This window comes from Dendrobates tinctorius, unplaced genomic scaffold (assembly GCF_039654945.1).
Source record: "Dendrobates tinctorius isolate UK_male_01 unplaced genomic scaffold, ASM3965494v1 ptg000158l, whole genome shotgun sequence".
Taxonomy (NCBI): domain Eukaryota; kingdom Metazoa; phylum Chordata; class Amphibia; order Anura; family Dendrobatidae; genus Dendrobates; species Dendrobates tinctorius.
Genome location: NW_027361825.1, coordinates 21,850,860 through 21,872,955, shown reverse-complemented (window position 1 = coordinate 21,872,955; position 22,096 = coordinate 21,850,860). Strand labels below are relative to the sequence as shown.

Here is a 22,096-nt window from a genome sequence, read left to right as displayed (position 1 = left end):
TCTCTGTGGACTTCTAGGACACCAGTCTGATTCCTGCTCCTCTAAAGCTAAGTTTCTGTTTTGCCTGTTAGCTTTTTGTTTTGTTTTTTGTTTTCCTTGTTTTTCAGTATTCTGCCATTCCCTGCTGGGGTGAGCTGAATCTCCTTTTGCCTGTAGCTCTGTCTTCAGTATATTCCTGAGTACTGACATAGCTTTTTTGAAGCCTAGCGTCTTCAGGGCCTTTTTCACTGTCAGTCTGTTGGCTCTTATTTTCATAGGGTTTTTCACGGATTGCAGACAGCAGCCTTCCTGTCCTTTTCTATTTAGTTAGCTTGGGCCCCTCTTTGCTCAGTCTTTCTGTCTGTGTTAGTATTTTCATCTTGCTTCACCGCCATTATATGTTGGGGGCTGCCTATTGCTTTGGGGTCTGCTCTGGGGCAGTTAGATTTCCCCTTTCTTTCTTTAGGCCTATTTAATTCTCCGGCTGTGATCGAGGGGTCTAGGGCATCGTAGGAACCCCCCACGGCTACTGCTAGTTGTGTTTATAGGTTCAGGGGTCTGCAATCCGATAGCTGCCAACTTCTCTGGTTTTCTGGACTTAGCTTGCATTTCTGTTTTTGCCTCCTATGGTGACTCAATCATAACAACGTAGTCTCGGCTGAGGGCGTTCGGCCGTCCCTGGAAAAGGTTGCCGCCATCCAGGGGTGGCCTACCCCTGAGACGGTGAAAGACGTGCGGGCCTTCCTGGGGTTGGCCGGCTATTACCGTCAGTTTGTGAAGAATTTAGCATGCCGAGCCCTGCAGGACCTGCTAAAGTGGGCTCCTGCTGGGGCGAATGGACGGAAAATTCAGTGGCAGCAACCGCAAGAAGACGCTTTTCAAGATCTTAAGGCTGCACTCTCGGGTGCCCCGGTGTTAGTGTATGCGGATTTCTCGCAACCGTTCATACTACACACTGACGGGAGCCTCCAGGGACTAGTGGCTGCGCTGTCCTAGGTTCAGGATGGGCGGGAGATAGTGATCGCCTATGGTAGCCAATCGCTGCATGACTCCGAGCGTAACCCTGACAATTACAGCTCCTTTAAGCTCGAGCTACTCGCGGTAGTGTGGGCCATGACGGAGCGGTTCGCAGAGTACCTGGCGGGCTCCGAGGTAGTAATGCGGACTGACAACAACCCGCTGGCCCATCTAGAAAATGCCAAATTGGGAGCTCTGGAGCAACGGTGGGTGGCTCGAATGGCCAAGTTCAACTATAAGATCATCTATAAGAGAGGAGGCGAAAATGTACACGCTGACGCTCTCTCCAGAATTTGGCATACAAGTCCAGGGAGAAGTCGAGACGACGAATTGGAAGGAGAAGAGACGCCGTTTGCCCTCACCAGCGCCGTGCTTACAGCAGGCGCGCAAGAGGCATCCCAATCAGGACCCTCATGGGGGATGCTGGAACAGTCACGGGACAAATGGATCCAACAGCAACAGGAAGATGGAAAAATTGGACTCCTGCGCCGATGGGTGACCACCGGCAAACTGCCCACTGATTCACAGAGACAGACTTTGACTCAAGAAATGCTGTTGATGTTGCGCCAATGGGAGAGATTAGTCATCAAGAAAGGGCTATTATATCGTAAGGCAATGTCGCGGACGACGTCGGCTACAACTTGGCAGGTGGTCGTGCCCGGAGCCCTACTAGCTGAACTGGCTAGGGAAGCCCATGAAATAGGCCCGATGGGCCAGTGTATGAAATACAATCTGAGAAGGATGGCGTACCTCTCACTCGTATTGTGCACCGTAATATGTTACGTCCCTGTGCATCCACCGACCCGAGCTGATCCCCGACCCCCCGCCAATGGTCTGGGACCTAGATGACGAAGAGGACTTCCCAGCCATATCAGCGGGCCCTCCAAGTAGGGACATGGCAGTAGACTCAGTCAGCCCGCCAGAGTCGACCAGCCAACCACCCTCCACCACCCCGGAAAGCTCCACCACAGTAGAACTCAGACACTCCGAGCGGTCAACAGCTGGCAAACCCCCCGAACGTTATGAACAGGACCAGTTCGTATGGCGACAAGAGCCGTCGTCTCCAAAGACCAACTCAAGCCGACTAAGGCCCTCGCCCGAGGACTGGCGAGCATACAGGATGGGGGAGTGTGGGAGGAAGGGCCCCCGCTGAGTGTCCGGGCCGGAATCAAGGGGACCATCATTTAGGTTCCGGGGGACAGAGTTCAGGGCCGGACCGCTGAGACTGACAAATGGGCTGGGGGAGGAGCCGATATAAAAAGGGAGGAGAACGCTAGTTACAGTGAGTCAGCAGAACGGGGAAGAAGGAGCAGGAGACCGTGGAAGCGTGTGAGAGCCAGAGTGACGTGCAGAGGCCAGAGAGGAGGACAGAAGCAAGAGGGACACTTACACTGGACAGCAGAGGGACGGCGCCGAGTCGGCCGTCAGAGAACCGCTGCTCCGCTTCAACCCGAGGCCTGCCCGCGGACACTCTGGCCCGCTGCTGCGGCCTGCCCGCGGTCATCTGCGGCTGTTGCCGCCACTCTCTAGCCCGAGGCTGCGGCCTGCCCGTGGTCACCCGCGACCGTTGCCGCCTCACTCCAGCCCGCGGCTGCGGCCTACCCCTCGCCGCCCGCGGCTGCGGCCAGTTCATTGCAGACAGCAGCCACTAGTTCACTGCTCCAGTCCGTGGCAAGAGTCGGGCCGTCGCCCGCCGCGGACCCCCTGTTACAGCCGCTGGCTGCGCCGGTGGCTTGCCAACCGCCACCCCGCTTCGCGGCCGTTTACCCCCGTCCGGGGATTGCGGCCCATCTGTCCAAGAACTCTTCTGGGGCCTGTTGTGCCCCTGCTTCGCCTGGCATCGGAACGCTCGGAGACTGCGCCAGTTCTTCAGCTGCTGGGCCCAGCGGCTGCTACGCCAAAGAACCATCACCCAGGATGCCGAAGACGTCAGGACGGATAAGTGACTTTATATAACTAAGGACCCGTAGTCGGCCATACCGCGGCCCTATAGTGACCGGCCTTTGCCGGGGTAGTCATGTTCTTATATATCCATGTTTGCCTGTGTTGAGTCCCTGCGAGGACAATCCCTGTTACCTGTTTGGTTGCTTAGACTAGCCCACCTGATCTATACCTATAAAAAGTTATCAAAAGCATAAACTCGTCTCGTCACTGCATCCCGCGTACCTGCCGGTACCACATAACGGTCTCCTGCAAGGGTTTACCGTTGACCGAAGCTATCAGCCGAGGAGTCTCCAGGGATCTGACAGGAATCCGGTATTTTTTAACTGCCTCGAGCCTGATAAAGTTCCCTGCTGTACCTGAATCTAAATAAGCCTCCTCAGAAAAATGCTTACAACGAAGATTCAGCAAAACAGACACGGTCAGGGGACGAGAGGAATCACTTACAACAAGGGAGGCCTCTCCTACCAATCCTAGGCAGAGAAGTTTTCCGGCTTCTCAGGACAGGAGTGAAGGCGATGAGAAGGACTTCCACAGTAGAAACAGAGTCCTTGTGCAAGCCTCTCTTTACGACGCTATTCAGCCATCTTGAGTCGGTCCAGCTGCATTGGCTCAGATGCGGGGCCTGCAGAAGAAGGCACGGGTTGTGAGTGGAGAGGACTGTGGGTGAAGGAGGAGAGACCGGGAGGTCTTCTCTCTCTGGCTGCCTCACGGGTATGCTCTTCGAAGCGCACATCAATCCGTGTCACAGAGAGATTAGATCCTCTAATGAGGTAGGGGTATCCTGGCCCGCCAGTTCATCTTTGATCCGACCGGACAGGCTACGCCAAAAGGCCCCTACGAGGGCCTCATTATTCCAACCAAGTTCGGAGGACAGAGTGCGAAAACGGATGGCATATTGTCCTACCGATAGAGTACCCTGATGGAGGTTAAAGAGGGACTCGGTGATGGAAGCCAGACGACCCGGTTCGTCGAACACCTTGCGGAAGGTGTCCAAAAAGGTGGACAGCTGAAAGACGAGTGGATCATCACACTCCCAGAGGGGATTCACCCACGCTAACGCCTCCCCCTCTAAGTGGGAAACTATAAAGGCCACTTTTGCGTGATCGGTGGAGTAGTGCTGTGGCAAAAGCTCAAAATATAACCGGCATTGATTCAAAAACCCCGACAACTTGGTGTCACCACTATATCGGGGTGGTTTGCATAAACGCGGCAACGGGTGCGAGACAGAGGCCTGGGCCGAAACAGAGGCAACAGATTGTAGGGAAAGGAGACGTTATCTACCAACGTCATATAGTTGAAGATATGGGCCTGGGTGTTGCATTGGTGAGTGAGCTCTTGTTGGAGACTGGCCAAATGGGAAGCATTCCCAGGGTCAGATGACTGCAAGGCCGACAAACGGGACTCCATGGATTTCAGAAAGGACATAATCCTAGACTGATTCTCCCGTAGGAACACCAGTTCCTTTTGGGCGGAGGCCGTGGTACCAGCGGGGTCCATGGCCTGATAATGCTGTGACGACTCCTGGAGTGGACCCTCCGAGTCATGGCACCGACCCACATAGGGCGAGCTGACCTAGTGAGGACCACCCCCTAAACAGAGTGTCAGGGACAAACCCAAGGGGGTAAGGTACCACGACTGCTGGAACCAGGTGGCTGGCACACTGAAGACACGAGTGAGTGTGTCTGCAAGGTGCAACAGGGAATGTGCAGAAAACAAGAGTGTGAAAAGAGTGGACACAGGGGCACGCAGGGTACAGGACAATACAGGGCGAGTACACTGGAGTACGGAGGGTTCAGGACAATACAGGGCATGTACACGGGAGTGCGTTAGATACTGGATAGTGCAAGGCGAGTACACGGGAGCACATATGGCAAGCACTAACAAGCATGCCCGGGTTTGGGCAAAGCAGGGCACGTGCAAGGGAGCACGCCAGAGCACAAGGTTAAGCAGAGCGTGTGCTGGGAAGCACACCAAAGTACAGGGATAGGCAGAGAGCGTGCTGGGAGGCACGCCTGAGTGCAAGGCAAGACAGATGGTGTGCTGAGAAGCACGACAGGAACACAGGACTAGAGCAGAGTGCAGGGACAGAGCATGTGCTAGGAAGCACGGCAAGGCAGAGTACAGGAGCGGATCATGTACAGAAACAGAGCATGTGCTAGGAAGAGTGACAGAGCACAAGGCAGAGGACCCAAATACAGTGCGCAGCCAAGCAAAGACAAAGCAGACCAAGCCAGGAAGCACAACAATAATCAGGCACCTCCCATACGAAGAGGCAGCCTGATATAGGGCATGAGCACTGGGACTTTCGGGTCAGTTCCTCCAGGAGCATAGAGATGGTGTGGCTGCAGTCAGGGCAGGGGAAGAGCGCGCAAGCGCACTAGCAACGCCATGCAGCCATAGGACTAGGTGCGAGAAGTGCGTGTGCACACCCTACGGGACCCCCATAGTGGCCTCGGCCCCAGGTGAGAGCGGCATGACAGGCGGTGTAACAATGTGATTCCTGCCTTGTGGTTCCATAAATGGGGAATAGGCGTCATGCGCCGCTATCTCCATTTAATTGTATACGTTGTTGAGTTTAACTTCTTAATGACTAGCCAGCTTTGGATCACAATTAGTAATGAGCGAACAAGCTCCAATAATGAGTTATCTGAGCACGCTCACTCAGTGTTATCTGAGTACCTTCGGTGTGCTTAAATAACATGTTCGAGTCCCTGCAGCTGTATGTCTTGTGGCTCGACAGCTGCAACACATGCAGGGATTGCCTAAGAAACTATATATATATATATATATATATATATATATATATATATATATATATATATATATATATATATATATATATATATATATATACATACATACATACTTCTCACAAAATTGGAATATCATCAAAAAGTTAATTTCAGTTCTTCAATACAAAAAGCGAAACTCATATATTATATAGAGTCATTACAGACAGAGTGTTCTATTTCAAGTGTTTGTTTCTGCTACTGTTGATGATTATGGCTTACAGCCAGTGAAAACCCAAAAGTCATTATCTCAGTAAATTAGAATAGTTTATAACACCAACTTGAAAAATGATTTTAAAATCGGAAATGTTGGCCTATTGAAATGTACTGTATGTTCAGTAAATGCACCTAGTACTTGGGGCTCCTTTTGCATCACTTACTGCATCAATGCGATGTGGCTTGGAGGCGATCAGCCTGTGGCACTGCTGAGTTGTTATGGAAGCCCAGGTTACTTTTATAGCAGCCTTCAGCTCGTCTGTATTGTTGGGTCTGGTGTCTCTCATCTTCTTCTTGACAATATCCCATAGATTCTCTTGTAGTGAGTTAAGGTCAGGCGAGTTTGCTGGCCAATCAAGCACAGTGATACTGTTGTTTTTAAACCAGGTATTGGTACTTTTGGCAGTGTGGTCAAGTGCCAAGTCCTGCTGGATAATGAAATTTCCATCTCCAGAAAGCTTGTCGGCAGAGGGAAGCATGAAGTGCTCTAAAATTTCCTGGTAGACAGCTATGCCGATTTTGGTCTTGATAAAACACAGCGGACCAACACTAGCAGATGACATGGTTCTCCAAACCATCACTGGTTGTGGAAACTTCACACTAGACCTCAAGCAGCTTGGATTGTGGCCTCTCCACTCTTCCTCCAGACTCTTGGACCTTGATTTCCAAATGAAATGCAAAATTTACTTTCATCTGAAAACAAAACCTTGGACCACTGAGGAACAGTCCAGTTATTTTTCTCCTTGGACCAGGTCAGATGCTTCTGTCGCTGTCTTTTGGTCATGAGTGGCTTGACACAAGGAATGCGACATTTGTAGCCCATGTCCTTGATAGGTCTGTGTGTGGTGGCTCTTGAAGCAATGACTCCAGCAGCAGTCCACTCAGTGGCGGATTAAGTGGACTATGGGCCCGGGGCTGTTCATAAAACCTGGGCCCCTGTACCCCCCTTCCCACCTGAGCGCTGCGGTCCCCGTGCGGGAATTGACAGCCGTACGGACCGCAGCACTTGGTTTGCTGCGGGTCCATACGGAAAACCCGCCACCATTCCACCACGTGTGGACATGGCCTAAAAAGACGTTGCACATAAGCTGTAGGCCTACGGCCAATACGCACAAAATCGCCCAACGTGATCCTGGCCATAGGGGATCCACTTTAATGTCCCCACTTTAATTTGAAGTCCCCTTACTTCATCCATTGCAGTCCCCTATCACCCACTCACTTCATCTGCAGTGCCGCTTCATCATTTGCAGCCCCTTATCCCCCCTTCCATTTCATCATGTGCAGTCCCCTTCCCCCCAACTTCATGTGCAGCCCCACTCCCCCATCATCATGTGCAGTTAATTTTACCCCCACATCATGTACAGTCCCCCTTACCCCCACTTCATCATGTGCAGTCCCCCTTACCCCCAATTCATCATGTGCAGTCCCTCTTACCCCCAATTCATCATGTGCAGTCCCTCTTACCCCCAATTCATCATGTGCAGTCCCACTTACCCCTTAATTCATCATGTGCAGTCCCACTTACCCCCAATTCATCATGTGCAGTCCCACTTACCCCTTAATTCATCATGTGCAGTCCCACTTACCCCTTAATTCATCATGTGCAGTTCCCCTTATCCCCCACTTCATCATGTGCAGCCCCACTTATCCCCCACTTCATCATGTTCAGCCCCACTCACCCCCCCTTCATCATATGCAGCCCCACTCACCCCCCTTCATCATGTGAAGCCCCCACTCATCCCCCCTTCATCCTGTGAAGCCCCCACTCACCCCCTTCATCCTGTACAACCCCAGTCACCCCCCTTCATCATATACAGCCCCCAGTCACCCCCTTCATCATATACAGCCCCCAGTCACCCCCCTTCATCATATACAGCCCCCAGTCACCCCCCTTCATCATATACAGGCCCCAGTCACCCCCCTTCATCATATACAGCCCCCAGTCACCCCCCTTCATCATATACAGGCCCCAGACACCCCCCCTTCATCATGTACAGCCCCAGTCACCCCCCCTTCATCATATACAGGCCCCAGTCACCCCCCTTCATCATATACAGCCCCCAGTCACCCCCCCTTCATCATATACAGGCCCCAGTCACCCCCCTTCATCATATACAGGCCCCAGTCACCCCCCTTCATCATATACAGGCCCCAGTCACCCCCCTTCATTGTGTAAAGCCCCCAGTCACCCCCCCTTCATCATATACAGGCCCCAGTCACCCCCCCCTTCATCATGTACAGCCCCAGTCACCCCCCCTTCATTGTGTACAGCCCCCACTCACCCCCTCCCCCATTTAATTCATTTTATAAATAAAAAAAATAAAAAAAGTTCCCCATACTTACCTCACAGCCGGCTCGCTCCCCAGCAGCGCCTCTGCTTTCAGCATCCTCCGGGACATGTCGGCGCATGCACGATGACGTCATCGCGCACGCCCGACATCTGACCCGGAAGTACAGCCGGAGGGAGCCGGAGCTGAGCAGCCGTCAAGGTGACGGCCGTGCACAGCTCCCGGCCCCTCATAGAATGTGACGCGGGCGGCTGTCTGCTGCCGGCGGCGTCACAGCACAGGGCACGGCTGGCCCTGTACAGGTGCTGGGGGAGCGGTCCGGGGGACATTTGCCTCTCTGCCACCCGGCCCAGCCCGCCCCTGCCCCTGGGCCCCCAAAAAACCTTGGGCCCGGGGCGACCGCCCCATCCGCCCCTATTAAGATCCGCCATTGAGTCCACTCCTTGTGAATCTCCCCCAAATTTTTGAATGGCCTTTTCTTAATCCTTTCAAGGCAGCGGTTATCACGGTTGCTTGTGCACCTTTTTTCTGCCACACTTTTTCCTTCCACTCAACTGTCCATTAAGATGATTGGATACAGCACTCTGTGAACAGCCAGCTTCTTTAGCAATGACCTTTTGTGGCTTACCCTCCTTGTGGAGTGTTGCAATGACTGCCTTCTGGACATCTGTGGAGTCAGCAGTCTTCCCCATGATTGTGGAACTACTGAAACAGACTAATGGACCTTTTTAAACGCGTAGGAAACCTTTGCAGGTGTTTTTTTGTTAATAATTCTAATTTACTGAGATAATGACTTTTGGGTTTTCATTGGCTGTACGCCATAATCATCAACATTAACAGAAATAAACACTTGAAATCGATCACTGTTTGTAACGACTCTATATAATATATGAGTTTCACTTTTTGTATTGAAGAACTGAAATAAATACATTTTTCGATGATATTCTAATTTTGTGAGAAGCACCTGTATATTGTAAAATTTTACTCACTCAGCTGTGGTTGAAGTAGGCACAGAAAAATGGTTTCATTAAAATGTCCAGGCTTGTTAAGACTGCATAAACTGCTCAGGAAACCAAACAAAAAAACAGCCTTATCCGGCACATAGTGAAAACACAAAGTAAAAAGTCCATACAATATTGCAGGTTTGCCAGCTCAGGATAATGTCCGGTTCTTAAGGCTTTAGTACCAGGCTGCCATCAGGGCATTACTGCCCTGACTGGCGTATGGGGCCCGGTCAGCAGAGGGGGCTTGCTTCGGGCCCCGTCTCTTCTGCTGATCGGGCCCCAACATCAGGATTCTGCCGGTGCAGTAACTGAACCCTGCGGCCAAGACGCAGGGTTCAGTTACTCTATTGCTATGCGGGCCTGCACGGCAATAGTTAAAGCCGCCAGCCAATCGGAGGCTGGCAGTCTACGTCACCACGCACGTCGCCGGCGTCTAACATCATTGCCATTCGCCGGCGAGTGCGTGCTTTCTGGAGACAGATGGGGCAGGAATATGGGGCAGGATGGAGACACAGGGGGCAGGATTGGAGACACAGGGGGCTTGATTGGAGACACGGGGCAGGATTGGAGACATGGTGCGGGATGGAGACAGATGGGGCAGGAATATGAGGCAGAATGGAGACAGATGGGGCAGATGGAGACAGATGGTGCAGGTTCATGGGACAAGATCATGGGACAGATGGGGCAGGTTCTTTGGACAGATAGGGCAGGATAATGGGACAGTTGTGGCAGGCTCATGGGACAGATGGGGCAGGATCTTTGGACAGATAGGGCAGGATAATGGGACAGTTGTGGCAGGCTCATGGGATAGATTGGGCAGGATGGGGAGATCATATGGGGCAGAATGGATACTCATGAGGGCAGGATGGGAGAACATATGGCTTGAGCCAGGAACGAGACACACATGGGCCAGGATGAGGGATATTATTACCATTGGGGCTAATTAAGGGATATTATTACTGCAGTGATGTATTTATTTTATTTTTTGAGTATACTGTATTAAATGGAGAGGCGGTCCTGTTACTGTAAAAAGTGATACTACGTTGCCTTTTTTTCTTCATCTGGTGTAGTGTAGAAGTTGGGAAAGAAATAAGTAATGTGTTCTGCAAGCTGTGCTCTAGATAACTGTTATTTCCTGCAGGGATGAGCCCTGGCTGGAAGAGTGATGTCGATCTGTGCTGCATGAAGATGAAAGTCTTCTCCTAGAGGCGTCACTGGTGAGTCAGTGTGTTACCTATACACTGATACTATACACTGTATACTATATACAGCGGTCCTGTGTACAATGTCACCAGTGATCACTGTATTACCTTTACACTGACACTGCTTACTAAGTACAGATTTCCTGTGTATAATGGCACATATGGTGATATTAGTATTGTGTATTTTTTATTACTGATCAGTAATGTAGTATTCAGTCATAAAGTGGTGGTAATATGTGGTCTGTTCATGGTGTGTCCCTTGTATGTGATATTATTCGGTCACTATGGTTTTAATATGTGGTCTGGTGTGGCAGTATTTGTTCTTTGTATGTGGTATTATAGGTCACTATGTGGTGGTAATATGGTGTCTGGTCATGGTACGGTGGTATTTGTCCATTGTGTGTGATATTTTTGGTCATTTTAAAAATATACCTAAATTGTATTGCATATTTTAACAAATGTTTAATAGGTTAGAGTAGGGCCCAGCCAAAAGAGTCTACCATGTCTTGGTGGCGGCTTAAAAAATCTTTTGGCCAAAACAAAGACTGCTGGTTATATGTGTGATTGGTGAGAAGTGGAGTTTTTCCAAGAGAGAGTGGTGGGGCTGTGACAGTTTGAGGGGTGGAGGCGGGGCTGGGGTGAAGCCTGGGCGGAGTCTCAAGGGGGCCTCGAAAAATGTTGCCAGTATGGGGCCCCGAAATTCCTAGTGGCAGCCTTCCTTAGCACAGACCAACACCCAGGAGATCCACACATCTCCAGACCCAGATACTAAATGAGACACTTGGTCTCCATTTTATCTACCGAACCACACCCCTGGGGTGAGGATATGTTAGCAGCCACTCCCACCCATCTCTTTGACTGCTCATAAAACTTGGCCCTGATACGCCCTATTAATTCTTTCAGCACTATAACTGCTGGAGAATGCTTTCCAAGGTTTACATTACCAAACCTACCATCCTCAATGATACATGTCCAGCAGCCATATTACATACCCCCCCTGCACAAAGCCAGTGGAGGAATAGGCACCTTCTCCATCATCTAACAGTGGACTCCCGACAAAGCATCAGCATTGAAATGAGGTTTCCCATACGTATGCTCTACATAGAAGGTAACGTCCTGAATTGAGACCACCTGGTCACTCGGGCATTGTTCCCCTTCTCTATCGTCCACCGGGGCAGGGCATGGTCTGACACTAGCTTGAATTTCTTGCCTAAGACACAGTACCTTAGAGCAGGGGTCCCCAACCACCGGTCCGCGGCCCAGGACCGGGCCGTTGCAGTGCTCTTGCCGGTCCGTGGAGCTGGACACAAGGGGAACCGGCAGCTGTAGCTTCCAGACCACATGGTCATGGATACTCACCCTCAGCTCCAGCGTTCCTGCATCCCTGTCCCTGTCGGCGTGGCGGCTTCATCCAGCGCTGAGCGGTCACGTGGTACCGCTCATTTAAGGTCATGAATATGGACGCCAATCCTCTCCCATAGGCGTGGCGTCCATATTCATGACCTTAAGTGAGCGGTACCATGTGACCGCTCCGCACAGGAAGAAGCTGACGCGCCGCAAGATGCAGGGAAGTTCAGCGACGTGAGGGTAAGTATGATGGGGGAGGACGGGGGAGCCCAGCCATGCATACAAGGGTGGGAGCGGAGGCATATATACAAGGGAGGGAGGGTGGGAGCAGCCATATATACAAGGGTGGGAGGGTGCTTGCGGAGCCATATATACAAGCGTGGGATGGTGGGAGTGGAGCCCTGTATACAGGATGGGACAGGGGAGCCATGTATACAGGATGAGAGAGTGGAAGCAGAGCCATGTATACAGGATGGGAGAGTGGGAGCAGAGCCATGTATACAGGATGGGAGGGTGGGAGCAGAGCCATGTATACAGGATGGGACAGGGGAGCCATGTATACAGGATGGGACAGGGGAGCCATGTATACAGGATGGGACAGGGGAGCCATGTATACAGGATGGGACAGGGGAGCCATGTATACAGGATGGGAGACTGCGAGCGGAGCCATATATACAGGATGGGAGAGAGGAAGCAGAGCCATGTATACAGGATAGGAGGGTGGGAGCAGAGCCATGTATACAGGATGGGACAGGGGAGCCATGTATACAGGATGGGAGACTGGGAGCAGAGCCATGTATACAGGATGGGACAGGGGAGCCATGTATACAGGATGGGACAGGGGAGCCATGTATACAGGATGGGAGAGTGGGAGCAGAGCCATGTATACAGGATGGGAGAGTGGGAGCAGAACCACGTATACAAGGGTGGGAGCGGACCCATGTATACAAGGGTGGGAGCGGAACCATGTATACAAGGGTGGGAGCGGAGCCATGTATACAAGGGTGGGAGCGGAGCCATGCATACAAGGGTGGGAGCAGAGCCATGCATACAAGGGTGGTAGCGGAGCCATGTACACAAGGGTGGGAGCAGAGCCATGCATACAAGGGTGGGAGCAGAGCCATGCATAAAAGGGTGGGAGCAGAGCCATGTATACAAGGGTGGGAGCAGAGCCATGCATGCAAGGGTGGGAACGAAGCCATGCATACAAGGGTGGGAGGGTAGGAGTGGAGCCATGCATACAGGATGGGACAGGGGAGACATGCATACAACAGGGGGAGCCACACAGAGCTGGACAGGACAGGAGGAACCACACATACTGGGATAGGAATGAGGGGACAATGCATACCCGGCTTATACTAGAGTCAATAAGCTTACCCAGTTTTCTGTGGCAAAATTAGGTGCCTCGGCTTATACTCGGGTCGACTTATACTCAAGTACATACAGTGTATGTATATATCAATCAGTACTTTGTGGGGCCATCATACTATACTTGGGAGTATTATATGTGTGGGACCATCTTGCTATACATCGGGGGATTATATGTGTGGGACCATCTTGCTAGACATGGGGGGATTATACAGTATGTGCGGGACCATCTTTGTTTATATGGGGGATTATATGTGTGGTACACCTTTTGAATATTTGTCAAATTTTCTTACATCATGAATAAAAAATAATCAGCATGTACAGTACTCCAGTACAATTTTTTCTAAGTGCTCAGTGCTCCATTTCCTTGTAGGTTCCAATCATCATTAGCAGTGATGGTCATCAGTCGCAGTAGCCATCTTTGAGCGTTAGGGGCCCACTACGCCTCCGCCTCAAACTCTTGTAAAATGAGTAAAAAACAAACATTGCTAGAGAGCTTTTTTGATAAGGGAGAAAGACCCAATGATGAGACAGATGAAGACTCCATGACTGCTAAAAAGTCCTACTTAAATTATGGGTTCATCGCAACAGGCGATTCAAACGCCCCAAGCCCACTCTGTGTGATATGTGGCGACCGGCTATCCAATAAGGCCATGAAGCCTTCAAAACTGGTTCGCCATTTACAGACCAAGCACCCTGCATCAAAAGACAAGCCTTTGGAGTTTTTTGAAAGAAAAAAGCGTGAACATGAAGGACAGAAGAAATTATTGAAGGCCACCACATCAACAAATGTGTCTGCACTGAGAGCATCATTTTTGGTGGCTAACCGCATTGCTAAGGCTAAGAAGCCCTTCACTATTGGTGAAGAGTTGATCCTGTCTGCTGCTAAGGACATTTGCCATGAACTTTTTGGAGAGGCTGCAGTTAAAAATGTGGCACATGTTCCTCTTTCAGCGACCACTGTCACTAGACGAATTAATGAAATAGCAGAAGACTTCGAGGGACAATTGTTAAAGAGGATTAATACGTCACCATGGTATGCAATCCAGGTTGATGAGTCTACTGATGTTGACAACAAAGCAATGATGCTTGTTTATGTGCGATATATTTTTCAGGAGGACGTGCATGAGGATATGTTTTGTGCATTATTGTTGGCAGCCAACACCACAGGTGCAGAACTATTCAAGTCTTTGGATGATTACATATCAGGAAAATTAAACTGGTCATTTTGTGTAGGTATATGCACGGACGGAGCAGCTGCCATGACTGGACGGTTTTCTGGTTTAACTACTCGGGTCAAACAGGTTGCATCTGAATGCGAGTCTATGCACTGTGTCATCCATAGAGAAATGCTGGCAAGCCGAAAAATGTCACCTGAACTTAACACCGTTTTGCAAGATGTGATTAAAGTTATTAATCACATCAAAGCATATGCCCTTAACTCACATCTGTTTGAGCAGCTCTTTGAGGAGATGGATGCGGAGCACAAGCGTCTTCTCTTACACACTGAAGTCAGATGGCTTTCTAAAGGTAGAGCACTGGCCAGAGTTTTTGAATTACGAGAACCGCTTCATAGATTTCTTTTAGAAAAAGAATCACCACTTGCAGCACATTTCAGTAGTAAGGAATGGGTCACAAAACTTGCTTACTTATGTGACATATTCAACTTGCAGAAGGAACTTAATCTGTCACTTCAGGGGAGAATGACAACTGCCTTCAAGTTGGCAGATAAAGTAGCTGCATTTAAAGCCAAACTAGAAGTGTGGGGACGGCGAGTGAGAACAGGGATATTTGATACGTTTCAAATATTAGCAGGGATTTTGGAAGAGAGCGAGCCTGAACCTTCATTCTCCCAGCTAGTGCATGATCATCTATCTCAGCTTTCAGTACAGTTTGAGCATTACTTTCCAACCACAAAAGACCCACGAACTAGGAAGGAATGGATTCGCAACCCATTTGTGAACAAGCCAGGTGAATCGACCTTGTCCGTGCTTGAAGAAGACCAACTACTTGAGATTGCAAATGATGGTAGCTTTAAAAGTATGTTTGAGATGTCAAATCTCCCAACGTTCTGGATTAAAGTCAAGGCAGAATATCCTGAGATCGCCACAAAAGCACTGAAAACTCTGCTTCCATTTCCAACATCCTATCTGTGTAAAACTGGATTTTCTGCAATGACAGCAGCAAAAACGAGATTACGGAGTAGACTGGACATAAGGAACACACTTCGGGTGTCGCTGTCTCCCATCACCCCTAGATGGGACCGTCTTGTTGGAGGAAAACAAGCCCAGTGCTCCCACTGATACAGGGAAACAAGCCCGGTGCTCCCATTCATTCAAAACCTATGGTGAGTTGAGTCACATTCACATTATAAATGTTATATTAAATGATAAGTATGCACTGACTACTAAACTACAACCCTGTCCATAGCCCTGCCCCCTTATGACCAAAGCCCCACCCCTGACACACCTCCATCCCCGCCCTGCCGGGCCATGGAAGAATGGTCTTGCTTGAAGCCGGTCCCTGGTGCAAAAAAGGTTGGGGACCACTGCCTTAGAGTGCTCAACATCCACTTGATGGCCAAACATTCCTTGTCCACTATGGAGTAATTCTTCTCACAGGATGACAATTTCTGACATCTAATGCATCCATCTGGATTACAAACTCCTTAAAGAAATCCCATGCCACCAACACTGGCTGTTTACACAGGGCTAGCTTTAGTTCCTGGAAGGCCGTATCCGCTTCTGGTGGCCACTTAGACATAGCCAACGTTTCCCTTTACGGAGATCTGTCAGAGGAGCGGAGTTAGGGAATAAACCAGTGATAATAGCCCGCGATGCCCAGGGGCGCTCTGACCAGCTTTGGATAGCATCAACTTTATTTTTTGGCGGGTTATTTCACCTCTGCCCACGACATAGCCCAAATATTTATATTCCTCCATTCCCATAGTACATTTCTTCTGGTTTATGGAAAACCCTACCTTCCGTAGCGCATCAAGTGTCGCCTGGACTTTGCTCAGATGGCTTCTCTAATCCTTGATGAAGATCACAATATCATCCAGCTAGGCCTCTGTGCACCTCTAGTGGGGAGTTAAGATCCGATCCATGGCTCTCTGAAAGGTTGCTGGTGCTCCCTGTAATCCAAACAGAATCATCGTGTACTTGAAGCATCCATCTGATATTGAGAAGACAGTCTTCTACTCAGCGTCTTGGGACATGGGAATTTGCCAATACCCTTTAGCGAGGTCAAGGGTGGTAATGTACTGGGCAGGCCCTAGCCTTTCAATCAATTCATCGACACTGGGCATTGGATACGTATCAAACTTAGAGACCTCAGTCAATTTCCTATAATGACCACCATTCTCCATCTAGTTCTGGCACTAAGACTATGGGACTGGACCAGCCAATCTTGGACTCTTCAGTGACTCCCAGGCTCAGCATCCGCGTCACCTCTTTTGAGATCACCTCTCGGCGAGCTTCGGGAATCAGATACGGTTTCAAGTTTACCCGGACATGAGGCTCCATGAGAATCTCATGCTCTGTGATCTAAATACAACCCGGTAGTTTTGAGAATAGGTCTCTGTTCCAATGTTGCAACTCTCAGCACTGTTGCTTTTGGGCATGTGACAGGGACTCTGCCACCTTGACCTCAGGAAAACTGTTTCATTAAAATATCCAAGCTGGTTTACTTTGACTGCATAATGCTTAGGAAACCAAATAAAAAAACAGCCTTTTCCAGCACAAAGTGAAAACACAACGTAAATAGTCCTTACAGGTATACTGGTTTGCCCGCTCAGGTTAGTGTCCAGTTCTTAAAACCTTAGCACAGATACTGAATGAAACACTTGGTCTCCATTTTATCTGCCAAACTACACCCCTGTGGTGGTATGTGTGCAGCCACTCCCACCCATCTCGTTGACTGCTTGTAAAACTTGGCCCAGATATGTCCTATTAATTCTCACAGCACTATACATGCTGGAGCATGCTTTCCCAGGCTTACATCAACGAAGCTACCAACCTCCATGATACATATCTCTTCTCAAGGACCTGTCTGGCAGACATCTTATAATATATATTTTTATTTAGCTATATGAGTACTTGATTTCTAACGGACCATTTTGGGGTAGATGTATCTCTATGATCACTTTTTATTTTAATTTTTTGGAGGGAACTAAATAAGCAAAAACAGCAATTCTGGCAATGATTTTCATTTTATTTAAGATTTTACTGCATAGAATAAATAATGTAGTAAGTTTTATCATTCGGATCATCCCTGATAAAATAATACCAATCATCTGCAATCCTTTTATCTAGTGTTTTCTTTATTAAGAATTATTTTTTTTATAACTTTTATTAGTCCCACTAGGGGACCCAAACGGGCAATTGTCCTTTCTGTAATACACAGTAATGTATTATGCAGATAGCTATGTAGCGCCCACTAGTGGCAAGCACAAGCATGTTCTATGTTCAGTATGGACATATACTTATATCACTAATCCATATACACTGTGTTCCAAATTATTAAGAAAATTATATTTTTCTCTGATTTTCCTAAATAGTCGGTACAAATGACAGTCAGTCTAATAAAGGTCATCACCGGTTAGAGTATACATCAAATTTTATTGAAGAAACCTCCCAATGATAACAGTATAATCTCCAAAATGAATAAAAACGCAAATTGCACTGTTCCAAATTATTAGGCACATTAGAATTTCTAAACATTTGATATGTTTTAAAGAACTGAAAATGCTCATTTGTGGAATTTGCAGCATTAGGAGGTCACATTCACTGAACAAAAAAGCTATTTAACTTCAAAACATCCTAACAGGCCAAGTTACACGTTAACATAGGAACCCTTCTTTGATATCACCTTCATAATTCTTGCATCCATTGAAATTGTGAGTTTTTGGAGAGTTTCTGCTTGTATTTCTTTGCATGAAGTCAGAATAGCCTCCCAGAGCTGCTGTTCTGATGTGAACTGCCTCCCACCCTCATAGATCTTTTGCTTGATGATACTCCAAAGGTTCTCCATAGGGTTGAGGTCAGGGGAAGATGGTGGCCACACCATGAGTTTATCTCCTTTTATGCCCATAGCAGTCAATGACTCAGAGGTATTCTTTGCAGCATGAGATGGTGCATTGTCATGTATGAAGATGATTTTGTTCCTGAAGGCATGTTTCTGCTTTTTATACCATGGAAGACAGCTGTCAGTCAGAAACTCTGTATACTTTGCAGAGGTCATTTCCACATCTTCAGGAACCTTAAAGAGCCCTACCAGCTGTTTCCCCATGATTCCGGCCCAAAACATGACTCCTCCACCTCCTTGCTGACGTCGCAGCCTTGTTGGGACATAGTGGCCATCCACCAACCATCCACTACCCCATCCATCTGGACCATCCAGGGTTGCTCGACACTCATCAGTAAACAAGACTGTTTGAAAATTAGTCTTCAAGTATGTCTGGGCCAACTGCAACCATTTCTGCTTGTGAACACTGTTTAGGGGTGGCCGAATAGTAGATTTATGCACCACAGCAAGCCTTTGAAGGATCCTACACCTTGAGGCTCGAGGGACTCCAGAGGCACCAGCAGCTTTAAATATCTGTTTGCTGGTTTGTAATGGCTTTTTAGCAGTCACTCTCTTAATCCGATGAACTTGCCTGGCAGAAACCTTCCTCATTCTGCCTTTATCAGCACGAACACGCCTGTGCTCAGAATCAACCACAAATCTTTTAACAGTACGATGATCACGTTTAAGTTTTTGGGAAATATCTAATGTTTTCATCTCTTGACCAAGGCATTGCACTATTTGAAGCTTTTCAGCAGCAGAGAGATCCTTTTTCTTTCCTAAATTCCTTGAAACCTGTGCCCTGCTTAATAATGTGGAACATCATTCTTAAGTAGTTTTCCTTTAATTGAGCTCATCTTGTAAACTAATTATCACAGGTGTTTGAGATTGATTTCAGTGATCCAAAGAGCCCTGATACACAATACCATCTATGAGTTTATTTGAAAAACAAAAAATTACATCTTTAGGACACTTAAATCCAATTTGCATAATAATTTGGAACACAGTGTATAATAGGCATATAGAGGAAAATAATGGGTCCTTAACATTATTAGGTCTTTGTATTATGGCTATGTGCATGAGGCCTAATGCTAAATAATTGAATAGAGGAAATATGATCATGTATTGGGCGATAATGCGTGTTACATACCTTCTGTTCCCAATGATATTCGGCATGCGCTGAAGGGTTCCCACGTCGGTTGCCACACCCATATCTACCTCCTGCAAGAAGAGACAATTACGGTATATTATTTCTAAAGAGACTTAGAGAAAATGCCAGCAGTAGAGAAAAGTAAAAGTGGAGCAGTGACCCCCGAGACGTGGAGACTGAGGAGGCTTAAATACCTTTGAAACATACAGTGGGGCAAAAAAGTATTTAGTCAGTCAGCAATAGTGCAAGTTCCACCACTTAAAAAGATGAGAGGCGTCTGTAATTTACATCATAGGTAGACCTCAACTATGGGAGACAAACTGAGAAAAAAAAATCCAGAAAATCACATTGCATGTTTTTTTTCCATTTTATTTGCATATTATGGTAGAAAATAAGTATTTGGTCAGAAACAAAATTTCATCTCAATACTTTGTGATATATCCTTTGTTGGCAATGACAGAGGTCAAACGTTTTCTGTAAGTCTTCACAAGGTTGCCACACACTGTTGTTGGTATGTTGGCCCATTCCTCCATGCAGATCTCCTCTAGAGCAGTGATGTTTTTGGCTTTTCGCTTGGCAACACGGACTTTCAACTCCCTCCAAAGGTTTTCTATAGGGTTGAGATCTGGAGACTGGCTAGGCCACTCCAGGACCTTGAAATGCTTCTTACGAAGCCACTCCTTCGTTGCCCTGGCGGTGTTCTTTGGATCATTGTCATGTTGAAAGACCCAGCCACGTTTCATCTTCAATGCCCTTGCTGATGGAAGGAGGTTTGCACTCAAAATCTCACGATACATGGCCCCATTCATTCTTTCATGTACCCGGATCAGTCGTCCTGGCCCCTTTGCAGAGAAACAGCCCCAAAGCATGATGTTTCCACCACCATGATTTACAGTAGGTATGGTGTTTGATGGATGCAACTCAGTATTCTTTTTCCTCCAAACACGACAAGTTGTGTTTCTACCAAACAGTTCCAGTTTGGTTTCATCAGACCATAGGACATTCTCCCAAAACTCCTCTGGATCATCCAAATGCTCTCTAGCAAACTTCAGACGGGCCCGGACATGTACAGGCTTAAGCAGTGGGACACGTCTGGCACTGCAGGATCTGAGTCCATGGTGGCGTAGTGTGTTACTTATGGTAGGCCTTGTTACATTGGTCCCAGCTCTCTGCAGTTCATTCACTAGGTCCCCCCGCGTGGTTCTGGGATTTTTGCTCACCGTTCTTGTGATCATTCTGACCCCACGGGGTGGGATTTTGCGTGGAGCACCAGATCGAGGGAGATTATCAGTGGTCTTGTATGTCTTCCATTTTCTAATTATTGCTCCCACAGTTGATTTCTTCACTCCAAGCTGGTTGGCTATTGCAGATTCAGTCTTCCCAGCCTGGTGCAGGGCTACAATTTTGTTTCTGGTGTCCTTTGACAGCTCTTTGGTCTTCAACATAGTGGAGTTTGGAGTCAGACTGTTTGAGGGTGTGCACAGGTGTCTTTTTATACTGATAACAAGTTTAAACAGGTGCCATTACTACAGGTAATGAGTGGAGGAAAGAGGAGACTCTTAAAGAAGAAGTTACAGGTCTGTGAGAGCCAGAAATCTTGATTGCTTGTTTCTGACCAAATACTTATTTTCCACCATAATATGCAAATAAAATGAAAAAAAAAACAGACAATGTGATTTTCTGGATTTTTTTTTCTCAGTTTGTCTCCCATAGTTGAGGTCTACCTATGATGTAAATTACAGACGCCTCTCATCTTTTTAAGTGGTGGAACTTGCACTATTGCTGACTGACTAAATACTTTTTTGCCCCACTGTAACACATCAGTACTATAAGGGGTTCAGTTACATATTTTACATTGGTGCCCAAATATGGCCAAAGCAAGAGACCCTATATGCCGCTTACATTATAGCGACTAAGGGACCCCAAAAAGAACTGCGACCTCTCTACAGACATCTCTCACCTTAACTTGAAAATAGGCGTCTTGGGAACAGTAGCGAATGTCACAGGCAGTGATGAGATCCACACCTGATGGGACACACAGCTTTATAGGAATGTATAACCACCCACTGACAATAAATAGACAATATTATCTGGATGAGGTCTCACCTACTCCAAGACAACCACTGTGGACTGCTGCAATCACAGGCTTCGTACACTGAGGGTAAACATACAATGTCAGCAAAGAGGCCAAACCTATATCATAACTATCCACAGGACGAGTGTATTTATCATCAATTCGAATTTAATATCCATCCCAACCCAATATCCATCCTCATCCATTCTCCATCAATACTTACTGTATATCCATCCTCCATTCCCATATATCCATTTTAAGTTTATGCTTAGAACATACAACACTGCCCTTCACCTCTCCAAACAAACCTATTTCAACACCCTCATCACCTCACTGTCCAATAACCCGAAACGTCTCTTTGACACTTTTCATTCTCTACTCAATCCAAGAGTACAGGCCCCAACCACGGAGCTCCGAGCTGACGATCTGGCCAATTACTTCAAAGAAAAAATTGACCAGATCCGACAGGAAATTATCTCCCAATCACCTCATACCATGCACCGTCCTCCCTCCCCCACTGCATCTAACTCACTCTCTGATTTTGAACCAGTCACAGAAGAAGAAGTAAGCAGGCTCCTTGCATCTTCTCACCCAACTACTTGCACCAGTGACCCATTTCTGTCACAGCTCCTTCAGTCCCTTTCCCCTGCTGTC

The 22,096-nt window shown here is 48.0% G+C and overlaps 2 protein-coding genes across 6 annotated transcripts in view; both read right to left on the bottom strand.

The window, feature by feature from the left end:
- Nucleotides 1–22,096, bottom strand: part of LOC141051938 (delta(3,5)-Delta(2,4)-dienoyl-CoA isomerase, mitochondrial-like) — a 131,591-nt gene that overhangs the window by 14,285 nt on the left and 95,210 nt on the right. For all 5 annotated transcript variants that reach the window (XM_073549083.1, XM_073549080.1, XM_073549082.1 and 2 more), the window contains exons 5-7: nucleotides 21,475–21,523; nucleotides 21,329–21,393; nucleotides 19,369–19,439 (exon numbers count right to left, since the gene is read on the bottom strand). In XM_073549083.1, the coding sequence (XP_073405184.1) occupies nucleotides 19,369–19,439; nucleotides 21,329–21,393; nucleotides 21,475–21,523 (185 nt within the window). The remainder of the gene's footprint in view (nucleotides 1–19,368; nucleotides 19,440–21,328; nucleotides 21,394–21,474; nucleotides 21,524–22,096) is intronic.
- Nucleotides 1–22,096, bottom strand: part of LOC141051936 (delta(3,5)-Delta(2,4)-dienoyl-CoA isomerase, mitochondrial-like) — a 227,985-nt gene that overhangs the window by 128,199 nt on the left and 77,690 nt on the right. The gene's annotated exons all lie outside the window — the stretch shown is intronic.